Source organism: Centruroides vittatus, unplaced genomic scaffold (assembly GCF_030686945.1).
Source record: "Centruroides vittatus isolate TY-2023 unplaced genomic scaffold, ASM3068694v2 scaffold_520, whole genome shotgun sequence".
Classification (NCBI taxonomy): Eukaryota; Metazoa; Arthropoda; class Arachnida; order Scorpiones; family Buthidae; genus Centruroides; species Centruroides vittatus.
In genome coordinates, this window is record NW_027122712.1 from 156,379 (window position 1) to 168,927 (window position 12,549).

The 12,549-nt window shown below is 34.7% G+C and overlaps 2 protein-coding genes across 2 annotated transcripts; both read left to right on the forward strand.

The window, feature by feature from the left end:
- The first annotated feature begins 4,156 nt into the window (after window positions 1-4,156).
- On the forward strand, window positions 4,157-6,040 carry LOC136989407 (uncharacterized). The gene is made up of 3 exons (XM_067287532.1): window positions 4,157-4,257; window positions 5,149-5,382; window positions 5,977-6,040. Exons 1-3 carry the CDS (start codon window positions 4,211-4,213, stop codon window positions 6,038-6,040), a joined length of 345 nt encoding a protein of 114 aa, XP_067143633.1. The 5' UTR covers window positions 4,157-4,210.
- Window positions 6,041-9,194: 3,154 nt separating this feature from the next.
- Window positions 9,195-11,538, forward strand: LOC136989397 (uncharacterized). The gene is made up of 2 exons (XM_067287519.1): window positions 9,195-9,355; window positions 9,394-11,538. Exon 2 carries the CDS (start codon window positions 9,439-9,441, stop codon window positions 11,326-11,328), a length of 1,890 nt encoding a protein of 629 aa, XP_067143620.1. The 5' UTR covers window positions 9,195-9,355; window positions 9,394-9,438; the 3' UTR covers window positions 11,329-11,538.
- The last annotated feature ends 1,011 nt before the right edge of the window (window positions 11,539-12,549 follow it).

Sequence of the window (12,549 nt, forward strand, 5' to 3'; positions counted from 1 at the left end):
CGACAGTTATAAATTGCAAAAACCAAATTCCTAACTGTAATATTTATGTTTTAACAGACTTTCACAGTATATACATAAGATCCAGCAACGAGTTACATGACTTTCCCGGCTATTATGAGATCTTATTTAGAAAATAACTTTTATAATTTTAATTACAATATAACTTAATAAAATAGTGTGTGGCTCTGTTATGAGATTTTGTTATAAAACTTTTTATATCTTTAATTACTATAAAATGGCAAAATGCTTAATTCTGAGGGTAGAGATGAATTTTATAAAAAAGTGTAAATGTTAATAACGAGCAAAATAGTCATTAAGTCCGACCCTACTGGAGATACACGAACCCTTTTATCTCTTCACCCTGTCGATTTTTAACCACCAAAATTTAATAGTATCAATGCTCCTTATAATTTAATACAAGTTACCGTGCCAAATTTTGTTTCTTGATCTTTATCCGATTCTGAAATGTTAAACGAAATAGACGCCAACACGCACACGCACCTCTGGAATTTTTTCCCTTTTTTATTTTTTCGAAGTTCAAGGGTCGTAAACATCAAGATTTGCAAAAAACCCAGAGAGTAAAAAGTGACACGATTACAACACTTTTCTGTGTTACGTTATAGCAGCAGGAAAGTAAAATAGTTTCGATAGAGTCATTTTCTCAAGATTTCACTATACTGTATATGGATTTGTGATATATAAATTAAAATACATCTGTACCTAAAGATGAGAATAAAATTTCACGTCACAATAAAATCTATTTTTATCAATCTTTTACATAATAATGTTGTTTGTTAAGTTATGGCAACGCAACACTTGGGGAATTAACTAAGGGGGATGGATGCCTTTCGGGAGGTCTTTTAAGGGAAACTGGCCCCTATTTAGGCGTTACAGACGTGGAGAAAACCCCGGAAAACTTCACTCGAAAACTCGAAAAATCCTCCAGGCGCGAATCCACGATCGAACTCCCGGTGTTCAGGGTACGAAGACCGCTTGGCCACTGGTGGGCTACATATAGGGATTGCAATCCAGTAGTGTTTTCAATCCAGCTGAATTTTTGCTGGACCAATATCATTCCAGCTGGATCCAGCGCAGATGTATTTTTGGTGCAATAAAATGTTATCTATCTATCTATCCAGCAATTTATGGTTTTTTTTTAAAGAAATAAAACATTTTTTTAAATACTTAGGAAGCTTTTATTATTTAGACTGGTCACTATAAATCAGTAAAACTTCTTACACATTTAGGTAGTACACTTAACTTTGGTTCGGTTTAACACTTGAGATAGAGATAATTAACTTTAAATGTTTAGTGTGCCTCCCTCACCATTGTGGGTTAGACCAGGGGTGAGCAACCTTTTTAATCAACGGGCCAATTTAAATTTTAAAATTTTTTGACGGGCCGCACATAAAGTAACACTTATTAATAATTTACAAAACTTTATTTATAATAAACATTAGAATAAAAAAATATAAAATTTAAAAAAAAAGTAAAGCTTTTATATACAAATTTTAATGCAAAATAAAAACAAACAAGAAAAGAACAGAAAAACGAATTTACTTGAAATTTTTAATGAGAAATTTGGCACTGTTTTTTCGATACAAGCTGATCAATATCAGCCGGAATTGATGAGGTAGCTACACGTACGCAGCTTTCTAATCGTGCATCACTCACTCTCGATCGGTGGTCATTTTTGATTAATTTCATGGTTGAAAATAATTGTTCGCAAACATACATACTTCCGAACAGAGACATCATTTGCTTTGCATTTTTCGTCAAAAGCGGAAATTTCTCAGGGCTCACATAAGATTTATAAAAATTTTCGATGTTTACTGAGAAAAATACATTTTTTAAATCAGTATTATTCTGCATGTCAATCACTTCCATATGAAAGTCTTCGGGAACTGTATCCACATCGATATTAAATGGCGAGGAAAACATTTTCATGGAAACCACCGTCTTCTCAGCTTTGAACATTTGGAATCGTAATTGAAATTCATTGATTAAAATGTCTATATATTGTGCGTATTTTTGAGAAGTAGTAACGTTTTCTTTTTCTAAATGTGGAAAGTGAGACACATTATTCTGCAAAAGATGCTGTTTCCACAATTTTAATTTGCGCTCAAAGCACTGAATTTTATCATACAAATTGTGAATAAACTGTCCTTTGCCTTGAAGTTCCACATTAAGATCATTGAGATGCTGAGTCATGTCGATAAGAAACCCAAAATCGCACATCCATTCTTTATTACCGAAATGAGGAAAGGCATATCCCTTCATATCCAAGAACAATTGTATTTCGCTTTTTAAGTTGTATACTCTTTTTAGCATTGCACCTCTACTAAGCCAACGTACTTCGGTATTAAAAACCACGTCGCCATATTCAGTTTCTAACTCTTTCAGGAATTCTTTAAATTCACGGTGATTTCACGCGCGCGACTTTATAAAATTGATTAGTTTAATTATTGGTACTGTGACATTTGGCAAACTCAATCTTTTCGCACACAAATTTTCTTGGTGAATGATGCAGTGGTTAACGAATATTTCCCTTCCTGTGACCTTCTTAATGTCTTGAAATAGCCTTCCCGATACTCCTACCTCCATGCTTGACATTGCTCGTGCTCCATCTGTCGATATACCAATAATCTTTTCTGATAAAATTGAAAAATTTTCCAACACAGACTTTAGTTCATCGTACAGGTCTTTGCCGGTTGTAGTCCCTTGCATTGGAGTCAGTGAACACAATTCTTCGGTAATATTAAATTTGGTGTCAATACCACGTAAAAATATAGCCAGTTGTGTTGTATCACTAATATCGCAACTCTCATCAAGTGCCAAAGAACAGTATTCGAATTTTGCAATGCGTTCCCGAAGCGTTGTTGCTATGTTCTCGGACAAGTCTTCAATTCTCCTTGCAATGGTGAATCTTGATAAACTAATGTTTGAAATAATATTTATTTTACCAGGAAATGCTATTTCTGCAACAGCAGTCAGATATTCTTTTATCATCTCTCCATCCACAAAGGGTTTCATTTTTTTGCCAGTATTTGACTGACAACAAAACTAGCCTTTACTGCCGTATTTGATAAAATAGCTTGATTTTTAAAAATAGCCTGTTGGTTTTCCAAGTTTTTCTCCATTTGATTAAACTTATCTATCCGGAGTTGTCCTGTTAAGTTTTTATATTGTTGTTCATGTTTTGTATCGTAATGCCTTTTTATGCTATATTCTTTTAATGTCGACACAGTCTCTGAGCGTATTAAGCACACAGCTTTATCTTTGACAAAAGTGAAAAAATAATCAAATTTCCACTTTTCTTGGAAATGCCTGTGCTCAAACGCAACCTTCCGTTTTTTTGTTTGCTTTTCCGACATGCTATTATGGATTAAAAATTTGAAAGTTAAAAAAAATTTGTAGGAAAACTTAATTTTGAATTAAAAAAAACTCTAATAGTATTTTTTTGACAATAATATTGCACTCACGCCTTTCAAGAAACACAAGAATTGCTAAAATTGCTAGTTAACAGCTTACCAGTCTGACTGATTGTGTGACAGAAGCAAACACAAACAAGCACAGACGCAGCACGTTCGTATTGCATGTTTAAACAAGTCGCCGACAAGTGTGTATCTCGTGACAAAAAATCGCGCAGACGCGGCGCGTTCGTATTGCATGTTTGGACAAGTCGCCGACAAGTGAGTAACTCGTCACAAAAAATTGTTTCGGTTTAGTATGTACTACCATTTTATTATAATTAATTTTATAACAATATATTGATGGGAGAAAGTCGATAAAATAAATTCAATTTTAGAAATGCTTGGCGGGCCGCATAAACATGTTTAACGGGCCGCAAGCGGCTCGCGGGCCGCGTGTTGCTCATCCCTAAGTTAGACCATACCCACAATGATGAGGGAGGGACAGAGCTCAATGTATCTGGGACAGAGCTTTCATAAAATATTCTTGGAGACTTGCTCGCCCGGATTTGATCCCGACTCCTTCAGAGAGGTGAGCCGAGACATTTACTGCCACGATCATCACTCTTTAATCATTATTACACAGGGACAGATTCAAAAATTAAAAAAAAAATTAAAAATTAATCATTAAAATTTTTTATCTTCTTGAATTTAACGCGTAACAAATAAACTCAACAATTGACCCGTTGATTGTTTTGCTCTTTTGTTGCGAAGAGTGCGATTTCGAGTGCGATTGAAAAATGTTTTTTGATTCTGGCGATTATCGACCCTTGCCTTCACCGTTGGGGTAAGAGATTTTTCACATTTTATTGTTATTTATGCAAATAAGAAATTCATTCGGAAAATTAATGGCTTTAAAAAAATTGCTCGGTGCAAATGATAATTAATTAAATTTAATTTAAATTGTGTATTAGGAAAATCGATGCTATTAAATTTTGGTTGTTAAAGATCGAGGGGTGGGGAATAAAAGAGGTCATGTGTCTTATCTCGAGCAGGGTCGGACCAAATGACAATTATACTCTTTGTTAGCATTTACAAATCTTTTGTAAAACCCATCCCTATCCTCAAAATTAAGCTTTTACCATTTCACAATAGTTAAAAATATTAAAAATATAAAAAGTTTTTAATAAAATATAACAAAATGACTTAAAATTAAATTTAGTCATTTTTTATACACATTTTTGAAAACTCTCCTTGTTTAGACGATGAATATATGGTCACTCCATATGTGTAACACAGTAATGATAATTATTTATATATCTATCTATACCTATCTACACGTAGAAAAGGTACAGGCGGAAACGTATTCTTCGGCTCCATTAAAAACTATAGACCTCTGTCGTGATGTTATTGGGTCCATCGTTAAGCGACACATACCTCCTATTATACGTAATCAAAGTTCGATAGAGCACCACTGTTCTCCTCTGAGATTGGCATTAAACCGAAAAATGTCAGAGATAAGAATTGCATAAAGTAATGAATTCTGAATTCGAATTAGGAGAGGCTCAACACGTCCACAGAATAGTAATAACATTAATATCTACGCGATAATTTGCTTATTTCATAGAAAATTTTACGAAAGGTTAGATAAAATGTTTTCCAATATAAATGTATTATAATTTTTCTATTAATTTTACAAATATTTATTGCATTGTAAATTCTTTCTTTCCGCTTTTAGTGAGCGATTGGTTGAAGATAAGAAGGATTGTGGATTAAATAATAACGTTAGGGTTTCTGCAAGAAAGATCGAAAGGAATAAAGACTTCAGAAAGCAGGAGGATAGCACGGAAAATAGTTTTGGATATAATATTGGATATGCTATTGGATATACTATTGGATGTACTATTAGAGATAGAAAGGCATTGAAAAAAGCCGGATCTTTCTTCAAGGCAGTATGGAAACCAGTCAAGAGGTAACTTTCTGTATATGTCAGTACAAACAAAGTTCGATTTAGCTCGGTCATTCGTTCGCCTTTACAATTCTCACTGAATCCAGTGTGATGCTGAACCGAAGTACCTCAAACAGCAACACAATTATTCACAGTATTAAAATATGAGCTTGAAAACTTCGTAATTTTTATGAGAATGGCATAACTTTTCTATATTTTTGGCGCTACATGGAGATTTACCAAACTAGTTTCATTTCTAATCCAATGAAAAGATAAGCTACAAATGAAAACAATAATAACGAGCAATTATTTATTGCGACATCGTCACAATGTCGGCCTGCAATTTTTAATAGTGGAAATTTATAGTACAAATTTTTCAAATCGCAGCCCAATAGTTACAAAGCTTTTACAATAGTAAAATTGAATTTAAAATATCGCTGAAAGAATGAATAAATATAACACTTTTTTATTCTAAATTTGATATAATGTAATATTCGCAATCAATCAATATAAATACAGCCGAATCTCCATGTTGCGCTCTCTATATGCTTTGATAATTTAATTCAAATTCAGATATAGATTTTCAATAAATAATTATACTTGTTTTTCACATTTCAGATCAGCGCAGAAAGTATGGGAAAGCGTGAAAAGTGGAGAAACCGAATACGTTCGGTTTGAATAAGGATCTTTTTTTCTCCATCATTGAATAAAGTATAAGATTTATCTGCTTGATTTTGTCCGAGTTCGTCTCGGGTAAGTGTTTAATCGGAATGTTTTTGTATTCTATACTCAGAACGTAGGAGATTTTTCCACCCTCAACTTATAAATTAAACACCATTTCTGTTCCCGATGTACGGTACCATCAACACACAATGGCCAGGTAACAGGAGAACGGGAAACGTGTATTAACGTAGAGATACATTATGTTCTTCAGACGATTCAGATTTTACATATAGACAGACTAAGCTAGGCTTTCAAAGCATTAGAATTATATATACAGTGTATGTATATTCTTGTCCAAGTATCGACAAAAATATATTCTGGGAGTGTACTAGTCTCGTAACGTAGGAAAGCAACAGCATAAATAAGAGTAGAGATTAAAATATTCAGCATGTTTATGCGAATATGAGTACATGAAGATTCTAAAGTAACCAAATTTATAATAGTATATTTGAATCATAATAAATGACACAATAGTAGCGAATTAACAATTATGCACCGGATAATTTTCGTTTGATTCGTATATAATTGTTTTTAGAAAAAAATTAACCTACTAATTTAAAAATTATTTAAATAATTGAATATTTCAGATTAAAATATTGATTATTTTCATTTTATTTTCACAGATTTTAGAAGAAATTTAGAGATTTCATCTCTATGCAGTGTACATACACTATTTCAAAATTTCAAAAATTTCAAAATTTATTTATACTTTAATGAAATTGCATTCTCATTATTTGGACTTTCCGAACGTGGCTTCCCGAAATTTGTCTTTATTTCGATTATGGCACTTTAACTGAATTTTGACCTCACTAATTTTGACGTAATCCCGATTTTGACTCTAATTTTAATTATATCTCGATTGTGACGTCTCGAATATTGATCTTAACTCGATTGTGATTCACCAATTTTGACTCCCAATTGCGTCTCCTCGAACTTTGACTTTATTTTGATTGTGACTCTTCTAATTTTAATTTCTAATTGTGACTTTCCGAATTTCGACTCACCATAATTGTGTCCATTGTTTATCTCGTTGTCTGAATTCGTCGACCATCTGATGAAGGAAGGCGAATAACACGAAATGAGAATGAAGACTTAATATAGTAAACAGAAGGCAAAAGATTTCTGAAATATTAAAGGATACGCATTATAAAATGGTAAGTGGAATTATTCTTAGGAATATACAAATTGTAAATAAATGTTGTTAAGCATTGTTTGTCGTTTCCAGATTACGGATATGATCTTGAACTTCTATGATTAAGAAGCGTTCGGAGATTTCGAGAGAATGGAGTTGTAAAGGAGTGCTTTTAACAGAGTTCGGACAAAAGTGACACGACCTTCTGAATTGGTCCCACCCGGTGTTGTATTTGTAAACAGGTGGGGAAACAAAATGAGCACCGTCTTTGTTTATTGGACTTGCGAGAGGTGGGGCAATGTGTCTGCCACATGTTAGCTTGCTAGAGAAAAGTGTAAACAAGTGACGGACGTTATGGTGAGCTTGTTTCGTCGGGAGAACAGTAGACGTTTTGGAAAGCTTCCGATGAAAGGAAGAATCCTGATTTTTCGGAAGTTGTCGTCCAAAAACTCTTTAAACAGTAAGACGAGCGAGAGAAAAGGGGAGAAGGGCAATAGACTGGTACACGGTAGTCTCAGGCACTTGGGAAGCCCGCTGAGCGTAGAGAGAATGTTCTTTTCTGGTAAACATCTCAGGGACGGGTTAGTGCGGAGACTAAACTGACCGTGCAGTCGAGCCAACTCCACAAACGGACTGAGGCCTCTCCAAAGTTTAATAGTTCCCGAAGATCACGCTGATACGTGAGACACCACACTTTGTTGTCCTGTATATGTTACGTTGTCAAACTTGTATATTCTATGTATTTTCTTTGTAAATAAACTGTAAATATTCTATGAATTGAATGTGGAGGTGTACTTTCCGTCGAACCTGAATCAACTATTGGATCGTGATGAACACGGAACCCATCTCAACGAGACAGAGTTTCGGAAACAATATCACTAGATCTTCACGAGATCTTTACTGGAGTTAAAAAGTTTTTAACAAACAACATGGATTCACCCGAATTACATTGAATTAAAACGCGTGCATGATGCAGCATAGATAAGAAAAATCCAGAATATTGTGCGAACCTTTGTAATTTCTATGTATAAAGTTGAATTTGAAATGCGTTTTTCTACTTTGTAAATGAAATCGATTTTATGTATTTTATGATACGATAATAATAAAAATTAAAAAACAAAATAATTTTGGTAAATTATACGTGGGCGATATATACATAAGTAAATTAGTTTGTATCGTAAAACCACTTTTTTCTTTAAACGACTGAAAAATAAAATGTCTTCTACTGTTTTCACATTGTATCGGATGTCAATCGTTCGAAGCATCCCTAGCGGCCAATGCAGTCATTTCCAATACTTTTCTGCTTGCACCAGACCAGATGTTCCATTGACACTGCTCTGCGTACTCTTACCCTCCGTTACCCTATACTCTACAACAAGAGAAAAAACGATATTCAGATCAATTTTGTAAAGTGAAACTTTGATGATAGAAATAAGATTTTGTGTTCCATAAATTTGCAAAATTTCTCATAACAGCAAATTATAAAAGAAGAAAACAATTATTACTTTACCACCAAAGCGCTGTTAAATTACAATAGACACCGTTCTAAGTGCAATTGATTTAGTAAAAGAAAGTAAAGTGATCCAAGAAATTGCCACGGAGAACTTTTCACACAGGAATTTAATGTATAAAGGACTAATGAAGGGCAAATGACTCGAAATACATTTTCTTCTGTAAAAAAATAGAAAATAACGTGTACCATAACAACCCGTAACCATTAAATATGCAGTAACTAACATAGGGTAAAGATGCCTATTATGAGATAGGCGCCAAATTTGAGATACCGAGGTTTTGGCCAAACTATTAACGGCAACCATTTGGCGCTAGTGTCACCCGAAGCGTCCTGGCAACATCTCAAAACGTATGTCAGTGCGTGCCGGCCAGAGACACTGTTAGAACGTGGTAGTGCGAATTTTCATAGAAGTACGAAACAAATTTTTTGACATTAAATATTATTACGCTAAATTCTTTTAATTTACATTCATTGTATCAATTATACGGTCAATTCCACGATATTAGTGTGGTACTGTTGTTTTCTTTGTCAGCAAAAAAAGTAGGAAGCCATTTTGTAAAATTTGGATGTGTTCTCAATATGAGACACATGGGGGTTCCTAAAATGAGATATCTCATATTATGATACATGTGTATCCTAATATGAGATATCTCATTTCATATGTGAGGCGAAAGTATACGTATTAGTTTAAGTTATTTTTTATATATTTTAGATGGCTCCAATTAAAAGGAAAACCTGGGATCACCATGCCATGATACGAGCCGTGAATGCAGTGCGGAGCAACCAAATGGGTTACTTAAAGGCATCAAAACAATTTGGTGTTCCTAAGGGTACCCTAGAGCGCTACGTCAAGAATGATGCTCATGCTGAAGTACTTGTAAAGGTTCGTATGGGAAGACATCCAGTCTTGCCTGACCATTTAGAAGTAGAGCTGGAAAAATATTGCAAAGAAATGGATCAACGATTTTATGGCTTACGTCTGAAGGATATTAAGTACATGGCGTATCAATTGGCTATCAAAAATAATCTTAAACACCCCTTCAGCTTGTCTAAAGCGTCTGCTGGAAAAAAATGGCTACGTGGTTATATGAGAAGACATCCTGCTTTATCAGTTAGAACACCTGAAGCAGTTTCTGCTGCAAGAGTGAAAGGGTTCAATCCTGTTGCCGTCAATAATTTCTTTGACTTATATGAGCCAGAAATTGAAAAGATAAAATCCTCTCCACATAGAGTGTACAACGTTGATGAGACCGGAATAACAGTAGTACAACATAAACGGTCCAAAGTCATCAGCGTGAAAGGCAAGCAACAGGTTGCTGCGTTGACATCATTGGAAAGAGGCAAACTAATGACCGTAGTGACGTGCATGAACGCTTGTGGTAGCTATGTGCCACCATTGATAATTTTTCCAAGGAAAAATATGGGCCAAGAACTAATGGACGATGCACCTGCAGGTTCAATAGGCGATTGTCATCCCTCTGGTTGGATCCAAACACACCAATTCACAAAGTGGTTTCAACATTTTATAAATTTTGTAAAACCAAGTGAAGATGATCCAGTTATTTTGATTTTAGATGGCCACTACACACATACACGCAACATTGATGTAATAAATTTAGCTCGAGAAAATAATGTAGCTATTGTTTGCTTACCGCCACATTGCACGCACAAAATGCAGCCCATGGATGTGGCGTTTATGAAACCACTGAAAACTTATTACGCCCAAGAAATTGAAACATGGCTGCGAAATAACCCAGGACGCACAGTGACCAACAAATACGTAGTTAGATTATTTGGCATTGCTTATGAAAAAGCTGCAACTATGAGTAACTCCGTCAATGGTTTTCGGAAAACTGGATTGTTGCCTTGCAATCGCTATATTTTTACAGATGAAGATTTTTCAGTTTTTAATGATGAAGATCTACGTCGAGATGTACTGAATGACCAGACAGATAGACCTTTCCAGACTCACCACGTTTCACCTGATCATGGAGTGTCAAATGAGAATCAGGAGGATCAGAGAGCCGAACACTGTGTAACCCCTTCAATTGGAAATCCTCTTGATGAGAATCACGCATTGGCATCTAGTGCTGGCTTATATGAAAATCCAATGCCTTGCACATCGTCTCATGTCTCACCTTTTGCACTTAAGCCAATACCCAGGCTGTCTAGAAATGATTCTGCCAAGAAAACCAGGGCTGGATCAGCTGCCATAATTACTACTTCTCCATATAAAAACACACTTATAGAATGTTTAAATAAAAAGAAAGAAAAGGAAAATAAAAAGGATCAGAGGAAAAGCTCTAAGAATGCAAGCAAAGAACAACAGACAAAGAAGAATAATAAGAAAGTTGCGAAGAAAAAGAAAATTAAAGAGCCGGACGGTTCCAGTTCTGAAGATGATAACGTACCGGAGCTCGCAGATAGCAGTAGTGATGATGAATCATATGACGCTGAATGTCCATACTGCAGTGGGAGGTTCTCGGAAGACACGAGAGGAGAAAAATGGGCTAAGTGTCAAGGTTGTTTCAAGTGGACTCATGAGGAATGTGGAGAAGTAACGGAAAATCGTTTTTTGTGTTCTTTATGTTTAGATATGTAAAATTTGGAATCCTTTTGAAGAGATCTCTACGCTATCTATATTTATTGATTTTTGATATTGTTTCAAAAGTGCCATTATAAAAATCGCTGTAATTATATTTTTGTTCTTTGATTAATAATTAACAATAATTGATATCTCCTTTATTTTGAAGATTGATGTTAGTGTACATTTAATTAATAAGTGCAAATTAAAAGTGTGATTTTAATTGGGTATGTTTTGTTTTTCCATTTGTTATTTATACTATAAACCTGAAGGAACCTAATAAGAGATACTATCTCATATTAGCAACCCCTAATATCTCATAATAGGAGACCATTTACCTAAGACGCAATTTCGGACTTTTTTCATTTTATCTAACATAACTAAAAATGTATTATACTTAGGACTAAATAGCAATTATATTGCTAAATATATTAAATTCCCTATTCAAAATTGAAATTTGTGACGCTCCAAGTGTAATAGTTATTTTTTTATAGTCAAAAATAAAAATGGTATCTCATATTCGGCATCTTTACCCTATATCAGTCTAACATTTTCGGTCCTTTTGATTGACCATCTCCAGGAAAATACATAAAATTTAAAATTCCACAAAAAAGATCAAAGCCGTCAGCATTCAAAAACGGTTTTTATAAGTTTTATTTTTAGAATATACGAATTTTAAAATACGCGCTTGTCGGTCATTTTTACGTATTATACAATATCGACATGGAATAAAAGTTTTTACCCCGGTATTATAATAGAAAACTAAGCTTTGCTTCGCTTTTTCGAATCTTGACCACAAGCTTTCGATAATTTTTAGCCGGCGTAGTCATCTTTAATCCTTTGTTCTTTATGTGAAATTTCAAATTTTATGTATTTTCCTGAATATAGTCAAAAGAACCGAAAACGTTTTTTCTTTTTTTTTTTTTTTAACTCTTTCCGCCCTGTGGGCACTAAGAGGGCCTCTTTCAGTAGGCCCATTATGGGTTCGGCCAGGCCCACAATGGGGCGACCGGGTGGTGAGGGACGGGGCCCGACATATCAACGGACCATTCCCCGAAAAATTCCTGGGGATTATTCGACCCGTTCGGATTCGATCCCGGGTCCCCCAGAGCGGTAGGCTGCCACCTTGACCGCTCGGCCATCCGGCCGTCGAACCGAAAACGTTAAAATAATAAATGTTAGTTACTGCAAATTTAATTAATGGTTAGGGGTTTGTTATTGGGAAAGTACAGTTACGGA

Excerpts from the sequence above, each read along its gene's own strand:
- LOC136989407 (XM_067287532.1), top strand. The coding sequence starts at position 4,211 with ATGTTTTTTGATTCTGGCGATTATCGACCCTTGCCTTCACCGTTGGG. Across the intron at positions 4,258-5,148 it reads CCCTTGCCTTCACCGTTGGG|TGAGCGATTGGTTGAAGATA; the intron begins GTAAGAGATTTT and ends TTCCGCTTTTAG. Across the intron at positions 5,383-5,976 it reads GTATGGAAACCAGTCAAGAG|ATCAGCGCAGAAAGTATGGG; the intron begins GTAACTTTCTGT and ends TTCACATTTCAG.
- LOC136989397 (XM_067287519.1), top strand. The coding sequence starts at position 9,439 with ATGGCTCCAATTAAAAGGAAAACCTGGGATCACCATGCCATGATACGA.